This window comes from Hypomesus transpacificus, chromosome 12 (genome assembly GCF_021917145.1).
Source record: "Hypomesus transpacificus isolate Combined female chromosome 12, fHypTra1, whole genome shotgun sequence".
NCBI lineage: Eukaryota > Metazoa > Chordata > Actinopteri > Osmeriformes > Osmeridae > Hypomesus > Hypomesus transpacificus.
In genome coordinates, this window is record NC_061071.1 from 6,474,575 (window position 1) to 6,492,270 (window position 17,696).

Below are 17,696 nucleotides of genomic sequence, written 5' to 3' on the forward strand. Positions count from 1 at the left end.
ACAGAAATGAAACATTAGTTAAACAAGCCAACAACGGAATCAAAAAAGAGTCGTACCGTATTTGGAGTCCCAGAGAAAGACCATTTGTCCACCGCAGTATAGTAATCTACCTCTGCGAATTAATGATATAATTAGAATGTCCGCTTTCGTTCAACTTCTCCCGAGACGCATAGAGCATCAGTTGAAATCAAGCAGAGGAGGTATCCGCGTGCGCAAGTCTGGCGCGTGATTGGGGCTGTGCACTGGAGTCAATTACAGCCCGTTATAGCCTGGTGTGTGATGTCCACATTCTGTGATCCGTGATATAGAAGCCAAGCCCCGAAATTCAACAACTTTAAAGTGGTAGGCAAAAGATACAGCAAAACTACCAGGTGCGTCAGCTCGGGCGCTCTTCGAATCGCTGTCTCAAAAAATATCTTCGTATCTTCTTTCTGTCGAGGTTATATATTTGTTTACACGACCACCTCGCTGTACCGAAAACACCGTGGTTTAATTGTCTCCGTTTTTGAGAGGGATTAAGTTAGGATGTGTACGCTATGAATGAACGTCCCGACAGTGAGGCAGGCTTTTACTGGCAGTGGGCAGTGTTGGAATGTAGCCCTCTAGGGTGGATTTGCATAGGCAAATCTCAACCAATGAGATTAGAGGACAACGAAGAGCTCTTGAGGGATTAACCAATCAGAGCAGCGTCCGTCTAAGAAAGGTGTGGCCTGAGGACTGGGGCTCTCTCCAGTCAATGGAATTCCACTGTGGGACTGCGGTGCGCAAGGTTTGGTGAGACGGCCGCAGCGGTCTCGCTCTGGTATTGTGGTTTTGGTTTTTACTGTGCAAGTCAACAGCGTGCAACACGAGAGACGACTGTGGCAGAAGACGAATACACAGACAAATAAACAGAGACCATGTAGACATTTAAACATTCTGTGGTCAAAATGACAATTTCAACCACTAGTGCCCTAACTTATATTGAACAAAAACTAAATTCCGCACAATGTCAGACATTTCTACGTGGCTCTTGTGTGGATCCCATAAGGCTAAACGTAATTTTAGGCTATACGTTTCATAAGATAAGTTATGTTGCAGAGATGCAGAGCATACGAATACAAGCTAATAAAGATATTGCACCCACAATAAATCTCCTTCTCTATCCAGAGAAAGGAGATGTAAAGGCCTAGAACTCATACTTACGCTGAATTCCCAGACGCCGTAGGCTACTATCTAAAAGTTCTGTTAGGAGTCAGGTACAGTTTTAACTATTCAAGGACAACTATAGTCACGGCGTCACCAGTCCGGCCGGATGACCAGCCTGCACCAGATCTGCGAATAGATTACACGAAGACGCCGCATTTTAGGGACGATATCCCGTTTCCAGTAGACCTGTTTCCCTTAAAAACATGGATCGGTTCCAGACTGATGATGTGGACTAAGACGCCGTCGTTATAGTAGCCTATAGCCCTATGCCTCAGAAGAACCTATTCACGATTAACACCATAATCAGCTGTAACATGTGTGATGTGTCTCTGTTTATAACATGAAAACATGAACGAATACACAGATTAAGAAGATTAACTAATTAAGGAACGTGCTCTGTGGAACGTGCTCTGTCAGAACTCGTTACTTTGGTCTGAATGTACTCAATCTCCATAGAAAATCAAGTATCCAAACACAGTGCTAAATTGTGCTAAATCATAATCTAGGCTATGGCTCACTGTAGGCTAGATCATCATGGCCACACTGCGTCGTTGTAGTATCTCAAATGACCCACAGGGGGTAGCATCTCATCTGAATCACAAACAGGCAAATAAAAAAACACATGCTCTTTCTCACCGAACTGAATGTCATAGCATACGATGGTTGGATACAGAATGCGTAAAAAATGTTTTCTCAATAGAAATATCTAGACTACACATATGCACATCATATTTCCCCAAATATGTAGGACGCTTTATTTTAATGCACATTCCATTATCTTTCACTTATACAAATTATATTTCCACAAATAAAACCAAGGCCCGAACCATGAAAATCTATATTCCGATTAATTTCGATGCTTTCCGTGAAGGCTGTTGTGATAGGGTATAATTTGATTAGCAAACCAGGCCGTGGCTGTCTTCATTAACCAGATACCTTTAAACTAGATGGAATAAGACGGCATCAGTCACCGGGGAATCAGAAGGCCCTACCAATCTGTAAACATGCGTCTTGGAATTAAAAGCTTTGTCTGATGAGTTAGTCAGTTTGATTTCACGAAAAAATAAGTCAGTCTGACAGACTTGTCGAGAACTTTAAGCTACCTGCCAGTTTCTCTCCTATTTCTCCGTGTTCACAGAATGTAGCCACGGGGGTGATGATAAAAAATGTAACGGCTCGCGCTTCCACTCTTCCGGACAGTTCCATGTCCGTGATTGGAAGTGACTGGCCTTCTCTTTCTTTCTATACATATAGATATATGGAATATACATGCATACTTATATGTATATTTAATATATGCTTGGTTAGAAAAGTTTTTCTCTGGATTTATCAACCGAATCAGAACCCGGCGGTCCCGACGTGTCAAAATTGAACACATGCGCAGGATGACGGATTGATTAAAAAGCTCTTGGCCTACAACCATTGTTCATCACTAGAACTATATTTGAAAGAGATTGGGAGCCTAATATCGTAGATTTAGTCTTGAAGTATGCTGATCAACATGACAATCTCAAGTTACATTTAATTATGTTAGGCTATTCAGTAGGCCCAAAGTCATCCACGACAAACTATATTCTGTATAATATCCGACGAAAAAAGGCCATTATTAGTGAACACAAAAATAACAAAGGATATTTTTTAATTGAAGACACATTAAAAACCTTTTCATATCGCAATCTGCAGGAACTTTTACGGGTATAAAGCGCAAATGTCCTCCTTTGGAGGGATTGGACAACTAAATAAAACTGTATTATGATACACAATGTTAACTTGGGTCATACAAGGAAATACTCTTTGTATTTTAGTAATTATAATCATGCAAACATTTTAACAACGGGAATAAAAAAATTATGAATCAATGAACGAAAGATTTTAGATTTGTCCTATAGCCTACGCCATTAATAATTTTAAAGTCGTGATGTTGCCACGGCTGGATCGATTTTCTTGGTCTAAAGAAATTATTTTAAATAATTCATCAATAGTTCAACATTTTTACATTGTGGGTGATGGTAAAGAACACTATTTTGTGGGCCTATTATTGTTGAGAAGAGAATAAGAGCAAGCGAAAGAGAAAGAGAGTATTCTATTTTCCAATATAGTCGTGTTCATCTCTGAGTAGCAGTAATCGGATAGGCGCAAACTGCTTGATCAATAATGTATGTAGTTGGCTATCAAATCTATCGATATGCGTCGCGAGACTACAAACCCTGCCGCATGTTCACGCGTTTAACTGGGGAGCCACTTCAACTGGACCGAATCAATGCTGGAAATGGTTTAAATGACAAAGTCATTTCGTAGAAAAATACTAACAGATAAGATAAAATACCATCCAATCAATGTATTTATCCCTCCCCCCTCTATTAGGCTACCAGAGGTCAGTATAGTATTCTTCCAATGTAACACACAGCAAAACATAAAAAAAAAAAATAATACATTAAATGTTTTTTTTCTATTAAAATGTTGCTATTGCAAACCACTATTTCATCTTCAAAACACACTTTGCCTAATTCCCAAGCCACTGTCTAACTCTAGTGCAGGACTTCTAAGTACACCTCCAGCCAGGGAACAATCAGAATGCAGGAGAATGGAATGTTTTATGACTTTGAAGATGATGGGCAGGTTATCTGACGGATGATGAGGATGATGTTGATCAGCAGAAGAGGAGGATGGAGGATGAGGATGAAGATGGTGGTGGAAGAAAGGGTAAAGTTCAGTTTACCAAAGAGCGCATTGCCAGTCCGACCTTTCCTCATCAGGTACATAGCCCAAGACAGGGGGCCAGAGTTGGAGAAGGGCCCAGGATTCATGCCTCGTCTCTTGGCACTGGAGAAGCGAAATGGTGGTTTGAGCCTTCTGTCGGCCAGGATGGAAAATATGGAAAATGGTAAACCTCAACCCTCTCACCTAGCTGTCTTTTATAGAACCCCACCACTTACCCCTCCCTCCCCAACTCGCACGACATGTTAAACAGAGAGAAAGACGTCGAAAAGACGGAGGAAAAGAGTGGCATCCACTCATGTCTAATCTCTCCGCTGACTAACAGCAGCCCCGGGAGACTCTGCATCACTCTGCCCCCAGGCTCTTCAAACCTGCTAATTTCATTTAGCAACTCAAATGATTTTTTTCTTGCACATTTCTACCCCCCCCCACCATCCTTCCCCTGTTTCTCTCCCCCTCCCCCCCTCCCTCCCACCCTCCCTCTCTCCCTCCTCCCTTCTCTCTTATTTAAAAGTTCTGAGAAACGAGTGAAAACGAAATTGAGGGCGCAAAAAGTTGGGCTGAAAGAGCCTAAATGTAGGTCAGTTTAAACCAGGATACATGTCTAAATCAGCCCCAGAGCAGTAGTTGTCATACATATTAGGCCTGACACTTTGACTTTATTGGACCTCTCTCATTGGCCATGTGGCCTGGCAGGAAGTAGGAAGTTATTCCAGTGCCCTGTCACTGTAGGAAGAGGAGATGGGGAGAAGGAGACACCAGCTGGGGTAGTCTGGTCTGAGGTTGGTGGCCACTGAGGTTTCTGGGTAGTCCTCCACACACACTCCTCTGCCCGCAGTACCTATCCCAGAGGCCCCTGGTCCAGCACAACTCTGGGTGACAGTACCACAAGATGGCAAAGCTAAGCTGTGTGTGTGTGTGTGTGTCTGGGATATGGTAAGCCACATGGGTTGATTATGACGGTCTACCGATATCACTGCTGGGGACCAGATACAGATAAGCTATGTCACCACACTTGATATAGTGTTGTAGCTGTCACACGGACACACACACGCACACACACACACACACACACACACACACACACACACACACACACACACACATACATACACACACACACACACACACACACATACACCCACACACACACACACCCACACACACACACACATACACACACACACACACACACACACACACACACACACACACACACACACACACACACACACATACACACACACACACACGCATACATACACACACGCGCACACACACCTCTTTCCTGTCTGTCTTTCTCTTCCTCTCTCTCTCCATCTCTCCCTCGTTCCCTCCATCTCTCCCTCCATCTCTCCCTCCATCTCCTTCTCCATCTCTCCTTCTCTGCCAGGGGCAGTCTGTCCCCTGTTGTCCCCAAAGCTGAGGCCACCCTGAGGCCAGTGACAGTGGCACAATGGATCAATACACACACACACACCTACACACACACACTGTGACACACACAGGTTTCTCTCCCCCTCTCCCCCTCATTGAGCCAGAGATCGATGGAGAGATCCAGCCTGGGGAGGACAGTGGACTTCTCCTCTTCCTCTTCACCTCTGTCTGATCCTACATCCCTTCACCCTCTGCTTACTGTCTCTTGTTCCTTTGGTCAGTCAGTCAGTCAGTCAGTCTGTCTATCAGTCTGTCAGTCAGTTGGCTAGTCAGTCGGCTAGTCAGTCGGCTAGTCAGTCAGTCAGTAGCTCTGCTTGTCTGTCTCTCTGTCTGTTACTTAATCAGTCAGTCAGTTGTTCTGTAGTTCTGCATGTCGGTTGTCCTTTCTATCTTTCGGTGTGTCTGTAGTTCTGTCTGTCTGTCTGTCTCACTCACTCACTGTAGACTAGAAAGTGAGTCGTGTGACAAGACGGTAGTTACCAGGAATACTCTATATCACACAAGCACAAACCCACACCCGCGCACACAGACACATACACACACACACACACACACAAACAGGCACACACACACAGGCACTCACACACACCTCCTCTATAATTCATGGGGGTGTACCGTGCGGACGCAGTTAACTGCTACTTAAAAGTAATTAATTGATTTTCTGACATATCAGTTAGCAGCACAGCCAAGCGACAGACAAGAGTGCTGCGCCACCCAGTTAACACACACACACACACGCACACACACACACACACACACACACACACACACACACACACACACACACCTACACACACACACACACACACACACATACTTAGTCCAGCTGTATTTACATAGCTACTGCTGAGAGTTATTTCCCATGGTCCCTTCTGTACCCCCCGTTTCACCTTTTGTTGACATCCAATAGTTGCAAGTTGAGGAAGAGATGAACCCTCCTCCATACTCTCTTCAAGAAAGAGAAAGAGAGAGATATAGAGAGAGAGAGAGAGAGAGGAGAGAGAGAGAGAGAGAGAGAGAGAGAGAGAGAGAGAAAGAGGGAGAGACGAGAGAGAGAGAGAGAGAGAGAGAGAGAAAGGGAGAGAGAGAGAGAGAGAGAGAGAGAGAGAGAGAGAGAGAGAGAGAGAGAGAGAGAGAGAGAGAGAGAGAGAGAGAGAGAGAGAGAGAGAGAGAGGGAGAGACGAGAGAGAGAGAGAGAGAGAGAGAGGGAGAGGGAGAGAAGGGAGAGAAGGGAGAGTGAGATGGGACAAGAGCTTTAACGAGGCGGAGAAGGACGAGAGGGATTAAGAGAGAATGTATTAACTGAGTACTAGATGGTGAGATAGTCTGCCAGTCAAGTGTTCTGTGTGTTTAATTATTCAGCTTGCCCTCTGATGAGCAGAGACTCACAGCTATGAGGCGTTGCTCCTGTGAAACGGCTGATTGATTTTCTGACACGAGCGATGAAGGGAGAGAGAAAAACAGAGAGAGAGAGAGTGAGAGAGAGAGAGAGAGAGAGAGAGGGAGTCAGCCAAAACTCTCACAACGCACTGTTCAGGTATTCTGCACTGCCTAAAAGTAGTGTCCAAGATGCCCAGTAAACAGTAGACCAGATGTTTGCAGGCTGTCGGGCGTATTCCTGTGGTAAAGTGAGGCGGCGGATGGAGAGATGGACAGACGGAAGGAAGGAGGGATGGAAACGAGAGGGGGGGGGGGGGGGGACAGTAAGAAGAGAGGAGCGAGCTGGGAGGATCCGCCCCGGGCGTCGTTTAGTGCAGTTTGAATGGTTGAGCAGGTGCACCGGAGCAGAAAACACACACACACACACACAAGCATGCACACACACACGATCACACACACCACACACATACGGAGAGTCAACATCGTAGGTTTAGGGTCTTGTTTTTCAGAGGTAAGACGTGAAGGAACGTTCTAGGTACATTTACTTTACCTACCTTGAATAACTGTCGCTTACAGATAGACAGACAGACACAGATAGACAGATAGACAGATAGACAGATATATATATATATAAAGATGTGCTGGAGGGGCGGAGGGATGTGTCCTGGCCAGGGGGAGCAGGAAGAGAGGGATGAAAAGAGGATTGGAGAAGGAGATCCCAGAGGAAACGAGAGACAGAGGGAGGAGAGGAGCGAAAGAGAAAGAGAAAGAGACACCCTCTACCCTGGACTCTGACTCACCGGGGGAAAGGTTTGGAAGGAAATGCCCCATCTGACTCAACTGACGGGGGGGGGGGGGGGGGGGAAATGTTGACTGGAGGAAAGGTTGGAAGGGTAAACCCCCAATGTCAGCCAACTGACTGGTTGATGAGGTCATGAGCCCTGCAGGTTTCTATACTGAGGGAGCTGTAGCTGTGAAAGACGCTCATTATTAACCATTCTTTTTACAGAACTTGGCCGTCGAGTTATGCTACTCAGGCCATGGATGAGGTGCTGGAAGAAATGTTTCAGAGTGTGACAAACTTCCATTGAGAACAAGCATACTGCCCGTTCAGATTGATTGGTGTATGGCTAACGGCGTAGCTTGGAGAGGGCAAAAGGAGGGCCTGTGATCGGTCGACCGGTCGGGTTTAGGGTAGTTCAGTGGAAGGGGAATGGGGGGGGTGGTTTCTCGGACACTGTTCAATAGTCAGCCACAAAATCAATTAACGACTCGCACGACTGAGATGCTTTATGACAGCAGGTCGGAAGGAGAGTGAGCGAAGGGTCACCCAGGAGCCCTAATCAACTGAAACGAGCCATCCTCCCTCCCTTCCCCAAGCCTCCGGCCCTCATCCCTGCTCATCCGGATGAAGGCCTGCTAAATAAGCCAGAAGAACATTCCGGCAAATTGGGACAAGTGAGGAAGTCCTGTGAAGACAGGGGCGGAGCGGGGGCCTCTCGGAGCCCACCACACGACGACGCTCTCGGGGAGAGCGAGGCGTCGCCTCCCTGATGAATAAAACAGCAGTGGAAGTGCTGGATGGGGTGTGAGGAGGACACACACACACAAACACACACACACACACCCTCTCGCCGACGCACGCACACGCACTTTGCATCTCCCACTCGTTAACCACGAAGTGGGGGTTACAAATTGGGAGATGGATGGGAGGAGAGGAGGGAAGAGGACTCTGCATGGCTGTTTTGTTCCCTGCTAACCACAGTGGCAGGGGGACCAGGGGGCCGGGGGGCCGGGGGGGGGGGGGGGGTGTGGGGTGGCTAATACGGGGCCGTGTCCCTGCGGGCCCCCACAGTTCCCCGCCCGGTCCATTACCGGAACCGCGGGGACACGACCAGGGACCCTGTGGTCGGGCCCCGGCACGCTGAACCCCACGACGCCCCGCCGCGCCATCGACAGCTAGATGGAAGTTTCCTGTCGCGGTTTTCTCGCATGGCAGGCGTTGGCGGCGCCCCGTCGCAAAGCATCATGGGACGGCCGTGCTGTTTTCGCACTACGGGTTCGCTGCGATGTCTAGTGGCGTCACGGTCACGGCAGCGGAAGCCAAACCAAGAGAAAGAGCGGAGGAATAAAACCAAACACCGTGGAGGAGAACAAATGAGCAGAGCAACTTGTCCAAAAGGACCCAGATGTAGAGTCTGGGAACGGAGACCGGAGACAAATGTTTCACGAGCGTGAGGTGTGCTACTTGAACGTATGGTTTCTGGTGTGTGTTCTACTGGGCCTGACCCCCCACACACACACACACACTGAGGGCCACTCTCTCGACTGAGGTGACCACCAGGTTATCTCGGCAGAGGGCCAGGGACATGCTGCTGTGGTGGTGGTGGTGGCGGTGGGTGGGGGGGAGATTTGAACGCTGTCAGTGTATGTGTGTGTGGCCAAACCAGATGACTACCTCCCTCACACACTCTCTGACACACAGGCACACGCACACAAGAAGAGTGAGCGAGGGAGGAGGGGGTGTAGGAGGGGGGGGGGGGCGAAAGAGACAGAGAGCAGGTGAAAGGAGAGGAAGAGAAAGAAGGAAGAGAAAGAGGAAGAGCGGGATGGAGGGGTAGAGGGAGAGACAGAGCGAAAAGGGAAGGGAGTGAGAGAGAGAAGACAGGGGGGGGGGGAGGACGCGAGGACGACAGAGTGGGGGAACAAAAACCGGGGGGGGGAACGTCAAAACGCAGGAGTGATTGAACAGGCGGAAGGAGGAGGACGAAGGAGAAGAAAGGCAGAGGAGGAGGAGGGAGAGATGAAAACGGAGAGGAAATGAAGGGAACTTTATTAGAGCTTCTCTTCCTGTTCCTTGGATGCAGCGGAGGAGGAGAAAAAGGGATGGAGGGACGGAGGGACGGAGGGGGGAGATCAAACGTCGGTGCCGGGCGTCTGATGTTAGGCCAGCTTGCCACATGGGCCAGACTCCTGGGGGATAGGGGTGGGGGATGGGGGGTAGACAGAGGAGGGGCCAGAGGAGGGAGAAGGGCTTAGGGAAGTCAAGGCTACTCGACTCCCAGGCTTCATATGGGGCCTAAAGTTCACAGCTGGAGAAATGACCCCTGACTGGGGGAAGGAGCGGTCCTCTGTCACGTTCCAAGCCAGAGGATTTTGGACATGATGCCACGAGGATATGAAACCAATCTTGTCATTTCTTCATGTCTTTTTCTTAATTTAAATGCAGCTTATTAATTTAACCTTAGAAAGACAATATGAATACAGAGCAGAGAAACATACAGAGAGAGAGAGAGAGAGAGATAGAGATACAGACAGACAGAGGGAAACACAATGAGAGAGAGACATAGGGAGACAGAGAGAAAGACAGCGAGGGAGAGGGAGCAAGAGAAAGAATGGCAAAGGATGGACTATAAGAGAGGAGAGGGAAAGTGAGCAGATGAAGGAGAAAGCAGAGAAAGATGATGAGGCATGATTTTGGACTTCAGTGTGACGAGCCAGACAGACAGAGGAGGCCAGTCAATGTCTGTGTATTTACGTGTGTGTCTGTGTGTGCGTGTGTGTTTTTATGTGTGTGTGCGCGTGTGTCTGTGTGTGTCTCTCTCTATGTCTGTGGACATCTACAGTAAGTGTCCAGCGTGCATTTATAAGTATGTATCTGCATGGCTCTGTGACTAAACATAGCTGTCTGTGCATGTGTGTGTGTGTGTGTGTGTGTGTGTGTGTGTGTGTGTGTGTGTGTGACTAAGCATAGCTCACAGTGTAAGCAAGGCGCCCGGATGACTGCGCAGAAACAGGTGGAGCTAAACTACCCTGATGTGTGTGTGTGTGTGTGTGTGTGTGTGGGGAAGAGAGTGTGTGTGTTGGGGAGGTCATAAAGAGCTGAATCAGAGGACATAATTACTCAAGCAGACATTCACTCAGTCAGACGCTCGTATAAAGCAACTGACTAGCTGGCACCGATACTTCTGACCCAAGGCTGTAAGAACTCACATCAGACACACACACACACACACACACACACACACACACACACACACAGCTATGATAGCCTGCTAGACACATAAACGTTCTATTCATAGTGTACACGCTGGAACCATACTTGTTTCACACCATGAAAAAGTTGTGGTGGTGTTGACTGCAAGGCTGTCCATAATAAAACATGAACACGGAAGACGCGTCATCACCATGCAAGACAAACGATGTGTCTGAGCATGTTTGTATTTTCCTTGAAGAACCATTACTATCTTTGATCACAACTAAGATCGGAGTATGCATGTGGGTTGTATCTGAGCACTGGCTCTTTAGACATTGTGATTTGACTACTTGGTCCTCTGTAACAGTGCTGGCAGACAGGAGCCACAGATGTACAATCTGCTTTTGTGTGAGAGAATGCGTGTGGGAGTTGGTGTGTGTGTGTGTGTGTGTGTGTTTGTGTGACTTATCTATCTCTGAGTCATTTGTCTGACAAATGGTTTTCCAGGGACGTATTATGAGAGAGATGGAAAGAAAGAAATTGAAAGAGAGAGCTTGTGAAAGAGAGAGAGAGAGGGATAGAGAGAGCTAGAGAGAGAAAAAGAGACAGATGAAGAGATAGAGACCTGTATTCAAAATATCCTAAATAAAGTCATGTGAGGGGCCATTGTGAAGCTTTGTGTGTGTGTGTGTGTGTCAGTATGTGTTTGTGTGAATTTGCATGTGTGTGTGTGCTTCTTCTGACCTGTGCTCCATCTATCTAAGAACCCTAAACTTTAGGTCTGCCCTCAAGGCTACTGTGCTATGTCTATAAGGACAGTTCAACTGAAACATGCCCGACTGTAACACCTCCTAACTTAATTTGGTTTATGTGTGATGACTTTCATTTGTTTAACTTTACTTGGTTGAGTCCTTCATTACTCAGCATTGAATTGACCCCCAGTATTTGGAATTGTTTGACACTGTACATTGTACATCGACATTACACATTCACAAATGTATGTATTGACATAATTTGTGTTTTTTTGGAAGTTATTTGTTACCTCTGCTACTGTGCAATTTAGAGTTGTACACTACTTTGCTCTACTCTTAGAAAAAAGAGAGCTCAAACTGTCCACAAACAAACTATCTATAGCAAAGCATGCATTCACAATAGCCCCGCCACCACGTTCGTGGCAGCCCATAACTCATGTCCCTGGTAAGTATCTACGTTGGGCTAATATTGTCAATCTCTAGGTGTGTTTTGGGGGCTCCATCCAGCAGTGTCTGCGGGCAGGTCCCCTCTCTGAGGAGGGTCTAGGGTGTGTCGCTTCAGTGTTAGCGCTCCCTCTCTGCAGAGTGAACCGTGCTTCTGTTCTCTCCGTAACAGTCAGAGGAGATAATGAGGGGGAAGGAAGCTGGACTGCTGTGTGTGTGTGTCTCGTGAGGAACCGTTAGGACACTCAAACCAAACACACGCGCGCGCGCACTGACTCACTGACACGCACGCACGCAAACACCCACAAACGCTGGAGCAATACTGCAACGGCTGTCCGTAAGCGAAGCGTTTCCCACGTCAAGACTCTGTCATTCTATGACCATCACAGGAAACAGCCCGGTGAGATTGATTCGTCGTCGCGTGTGCGCAGCATGTGCATGTCTGTATGTATGTCAAGCCTGTGTGCGTGCGCGTGTGTGCGTACAGAAACCCAGAGTCACAATATAGAGAGACAGGACTAAAGAAGAAGGCAGCGTGCAGACTGTGAGGGCTCTACTTTGCATTTGGGTTAGCAAACTTGGTTAGCCACAGCCACCTCTCCGTACCACAGACTGCCCCATCGCACACGCTCTGCCCGCGCCACAGCTACAAACGCCACGCTGCGGAGCGTTGCCACAACACAGGCCCGGACCAGGACGCGCGGCGGAACACTTTGACAAGCACGCGGCGCGCACGAGCGAGCGGTTCAAACGTGTGTTTTTTCTCTCGATGGTGTGGTTCTATAAACACGGCGCGGTGTGTTTCGAAAGGGAACGGGGGAGGCACTTGGACCCTGAGGATAGGAGCGCGGACACTGGAGGAGGGAGAAGTGAGACTACTGGCGCTCTGTGTGTGTGTGTGTGTGTGTGTTTGTGTGAAGGTGTCAGCAAACTGTCGAGAAGACTGACGGAAACCGTTATTTTGGCTGCAGCCTTCACGCCCTGCAGACGGACTGGCAGCAGGAAAGAGAGGGAGGAGGGGTGAGGGGGGGCGAGGGAGGGGGGGGATACAGGGGGGGGAGCATGAACGCCATCTCGACTTATCAGCGCTCAAAAACACACCCTGTGGTTTCACAAAGTCGTTGGAATAAACACACTCCGTGTTCACACACACGCCTCCGTTAGTACCCGGTGACACCTCCATGACCCCCCAAGACACACACACACACAAACGCACACACTGTCTTTTCTACACCTACAAACATCTGCCTTCCTGATAGGTTGACATAAACACAAAGGAAATACCGCCATCCGTACATTCGACGTTGTTGTGAGAATGTTATACAGATCAAACTTATTTTCACTTTCTGTCGGAACATATTTCAGAAAATAACGCACTCAAACTCCAAACGCACTTGTGACAAGGTCATAAATGTCCCTTTCCTGTCACCAATGTCTTAACACACAGATAACCTGATGATGAATTGTGCAGTTAACGCAAGCCCTAAACTGTCACCAGCCCTTGACATGTGTCCCATACACACAAGCCAAAACACAGAAGTTCACTGAGCCGTGTGTGTGTACATGTGTATGCGCATGTGCGAGAACGTGTGTGTGTGTGTCTATGTGAATGTGTGACAGCGCGTGTGCGCGTGCCCGTTTACGAGCATCACCAGGGGCTAGCCAGTGTTCTCGTCTCTCTCCTGTTTCCTCCTGGACGCTCTGTGGACCCCTGATAACCAGGATCTGCAGAGGGCAGGCGGCCGGCGGGGTGCGGGACCCGACCACGCGCCCGGGTCGCCTGGGGGGGACGGCGTAAATCCAACCCCTCGCTGGGTGACAGGAACCTGGGTCTCTGGGCGCCTTCCAGCAGAGAGATATATGGGGCGCGAACAGCGTGGAGGGATGGAGACAGAATGATGGAGGGGAGGAAAGGCAGAGGAAGGGATGGCGAGGCGGAGAGGGAGGAGGAGTGGAGCCGGGGAGAGAGAGCGGGGACGGAGAGGAGGGGAAGTGAGGGGAGGAGAGTTGGCGTGAAAACGGGAGAGGAAGGGCAAGGAGAGGAGAGGAGATGGTTAGGAGATGGGGAGGAGGAGGAGGAAGGGAGGGGAGGGGAGGGGGAAGGAGGGGAGGAGAGAGGTGAGGAGAAGGTTAGGAGAGGGGGAGGAGAGGATATGGGAGGTGAGGAGAGGAGATGGTTAGGAGAGGAGGAGGAGGAGGAGGAGGAGGAGGGGAGGAGGAGAGAGGTGAGGAGACGGTTAGGAGAGGGGGAGGAGAAGGTTAGGAGAGGGGGAGGAGAGGAGGAGTGGAGTGAACTAACTGGGAGGAGATGAAGGGAGGATGGAGGGCCCAAGTACAGCTAGAAAAAGTACATGTGTGTGTGGCCACACCCTTTTGTATGTGTGGCTTGGCCCCAGGCATGGGTTTACTTGCGTGTGTATGTGTGTGTGTGAGGTTGCATGTAAAAATGACACGCGTTTCAAAGGTCTGACTCCGAAAGGACAGCCTATCTATTTGTCCACAAAGAGCAGGCTTTATCTTCACACACACTAATTGAGGGCACACAAGCACACACACAAACACACACACATACACACACACACACACAGATAAGCACATCCAAAGTGTGACTACAATAGATTACAACACACCACCTGATGGGAAAAGAGGTTAGCATTAAGTGTCATAACAAGTGTCGGCTGAACCAGCCAATAAGAGGGTTGAAACCACTGGCCACGTCCAATGATCACAATCCTTATCTGACACACACACACACACACACACACACACTGGTGTACAAGGCAGGAAGCGTGATATTTTTCAGCACATGCGTGACTAATGCAACTTATCGACGTCTCTCATCTCTGCATTGAGGAGATCAACAAAGACAAACACACGGATCCACGCAACCACACACACACCGACACGGTCCCCCCCTCGCACACCCCCCCGTCCACGGTCGCCCCTCGCACACACACCGACACGGTCGCCCCTCGCACACCCCCCCGTCCACGGTCGCCCCTCGCACACACACCGACACGGTCGCCCCTCGCACACACATCGATACACACTCACTCACACCCACAGACATGCAAATCCCCGAACCCAGCTAACCCAGCGAAGGAATGCTGTTACTGATGATGGTAGCTCACAGATTAATGGCTGGGTAAAAGATTGTACCTGTGTACATTCGTCTGACTGTGTGTATGTTTCGAGTGTGCGTGTTTGTGCGCGCCTGCCTGCTTGCCTGAGAATGCAGCTCACAGCTTTCAGAGTGCGTGTGTGAGCACATACTGAGCAGATGCTGCACTTACCTTTCCTGTGCAAACTGACAACTTCGACAGCGAGCTACGGGAAGCGCACCAGGAAACGACACGCACGCGCGCGCGCGCACACAGAACACACACACAAAACCACCCCACACCCTGCACCCTGTGAACCGAGTTCCCTGTCACCTCCGCTAGCTTCTCTTGCCCCGGAAATCTCCCTCTTTCACTGTGAGGGGGCGAACGGAGCTACAGAAGTGTCAGAAGCAAGGGGGGGGGGGGGGGGAGAGAGAGATGGGGCGGCGGTGGTGGGGTAGGAGGAGGATAAGGACGAAGATGAGGAGGTGGTGGTGGTGGTGGAGGAGGACAGGGAGGAGCGGAGGAGACGAGGAAGTTGGGAGCTTCAAACCAAACGGCGTGGTCGGCGGGTGCTCCGTCTCTCCAGGGTACCGGACAGGTCTGAGCATGGACCAGCGCGGAAAGAGCTAAAGATCGGTGGGGTTTCTCTGCAAACAGATGTTCTTCAGGTGCATCGGAGCCACAACAGAGGCCTTATACTGTCTCTGAGAACCACCAGGTAGATCTCAGCACTTGCACGAATTCGCGGAGGACGGCTAGACAACAGAAATGGCTTTCCAATAAGTGCACGGCAGAAGGCTGAAACCAGAGCCCAAGCTGCTTTTCTGTCGGTTGGATTCCTATTGCGAATCAATGAGGCAAAGCGATAAGAACTGCACCAGTCCAATATCTTAACTATAAATATGGTATATACAGAACACACGACTCAGTCACATTGGATGTACATTCAATACGACACACAGAGAGAGACACACACACAGACACACACACACATACACACGCACACACAATAACTCACCTTTGAGAAAGCCTGGTTGGTGGGATGACCAAGACTCAAAGATGCTGTTGGAAGCCATTAGAGCAGGGCAGAGGTTGCAAAGTGACCAGGCCCCTTGAACGCTCTGAGAGGGCAGCTCTCTGGTGATCTCCCTCCCCTCCTCCCTGCTGTTCTCCTCTCCCTTCGTCCTTCTCCCTCCTGGAATGAAGATGAAACATCTCTGTCTATCAATGCCCTCAAACAGGCACATGGACTGAAAAGGGATACACGCGCACACAGACGCCGAGAAACACACCCACCTTGTGTGTGCGCGCAAACGTCAGCAATCGTCAAACCGCAGACCACACACATATGTGAAAACTAGGACTGTCGCCCCGGATGTGTTTGCAGAAGGTTCCCGGGCAATCTTTTCGCTCTCCCTAACCCTAGAACCCCCCCCCCCCCCCGCCCTCCCCCGTCCTCCCAACCCCCAAATAATCGCCATGGCAACTCAAGTAGAGGTCTGTACCCCCCCCCCAACCCCACCAAACCCAGGTCACTCTGAGGTGTTCGTTTTCGGCCCACAGAAGGAAGCTCGCCGGGATGTGGAGCTGTGTGGTGGACAAAGAGGCCGAGGCGGTTCGGTTCTTACCCCAGCCGAGGCGTCCTGGTCCTGGGAGCGGCGGAGGCCGAGGAGCCCCTGTGGTTTGAGAGAACCAGGGCTGGGTGACTCAGTCACTGTGTAATCCGTACGCCGTCTGAACCTTGCCCACTCAGACTATTTTTCTCTTTCTATTCTCTCTCGTCTCTACTCCCTCTCTTTCCGTCACTCTCTCGCACTCTTTCCTCCTCTCAGCCCGAAATGTTTCTCGCTCTCTTTCTCTCTTTCTGTTCTGTTGTTCCTCCTCCTGTGGTGTGTGGTTGCCGTCTATGGTCTAGCTGGAGTTGTCCTCTGTGGTCGAGTGGTTGGCCCACGGTTGGTCTGCCCAAACCTCCGGCAACAAACCTCGACCAGAGAGAGAGAGAGAGAGAGAGAGAGAGAGAGAGAGAGAGAGAGAGAGAGAGAGAGAGAAAAAAAGAGAGAGAGAGAGGGGCGCCAGGCCGCAGTTATTGGATGCCGCAGGTCACGTGATCCGGCGAGGAGCGATTGTCCAGGTTGGGCTGCCGTTGTTTTGTTTAATCTGGTCTTGTGGCTTTTTATCCGTCCCAAACCACCTGCCCTCAGCTCAACTGTTTGTGCTGAGGAAGTGTGCGAGGCTAGAGTTTAGAGGAGAGAGGGAGGGAGAGGGGAAGAGAGAGAGAGACAGAGAGAATGTGTCTGTGTGTGTGTGTTTCTGTGGTTTTGTTTGTGTGTGTGTTTCTGAGTGTATGCGTGTGTGTGTGTGTGTGTGTTTAAAGCCTATGTGTTTGTGGTTTCAGAGAGAGCAGTGTGTGTGTGTGTTTAGAAAGAGAGAGAGAGGTGAATCACCCACACAGAGTCTAACCATGCAAATCTCTCCAAAAGGAGATACAATTAACCCACTGTCTGTATATTCACATGTGTGTGTGTGTGTGTGCATGTGTAGGTGTCATGTTTGAAGGAGAGTAATAAACGACAAAAAACTCTTCTGTTATATTCCTGCAGCTGCACCTGTCACTGTTTGTGTCATTGTTCAAATGAAATCTTATATATAAAAAATTTCACACAGACATGAATCATAAGTATGATTGATGAAGTTGAT

General features: G+C 49.3%; 1 protein-coding gene across 6 annotated transcripts in view; it reads right to left on the minus strand.

The window, feature by feature from the left end:
- Positions 1-17,020, minus strand: part of runx1 (RUNX family transcription factor 1) — a 29,640-nt gene extending 12,620 nt beyond the window's left edge. For 2 of the 6 annotated variants that reach the window (XM_047030567.1, XM_047030566.1), the window contains exon 1: positions 57-562. In XM_047030567.1, the coding sequence (XP_046886523.1) occupies positions 57-84 (28 nt within the window). In that variant the 5' untranslated portion in view covers positions 85-562. Of the gene's footprint in view, positions 1-56; positions 563-3,907; positions 4,099-16,017; positions 16,382-16,627 lie in introns of those variants that run through there. The other 4 variants (XM_047030564.1, XM_047030563.1, XM_047030565.1 and 1 more) reach the window with 4 other exon arrangements.
- Between the last annotated feature and the right edge of the window lie 676 nt (positions 17,021-17,696).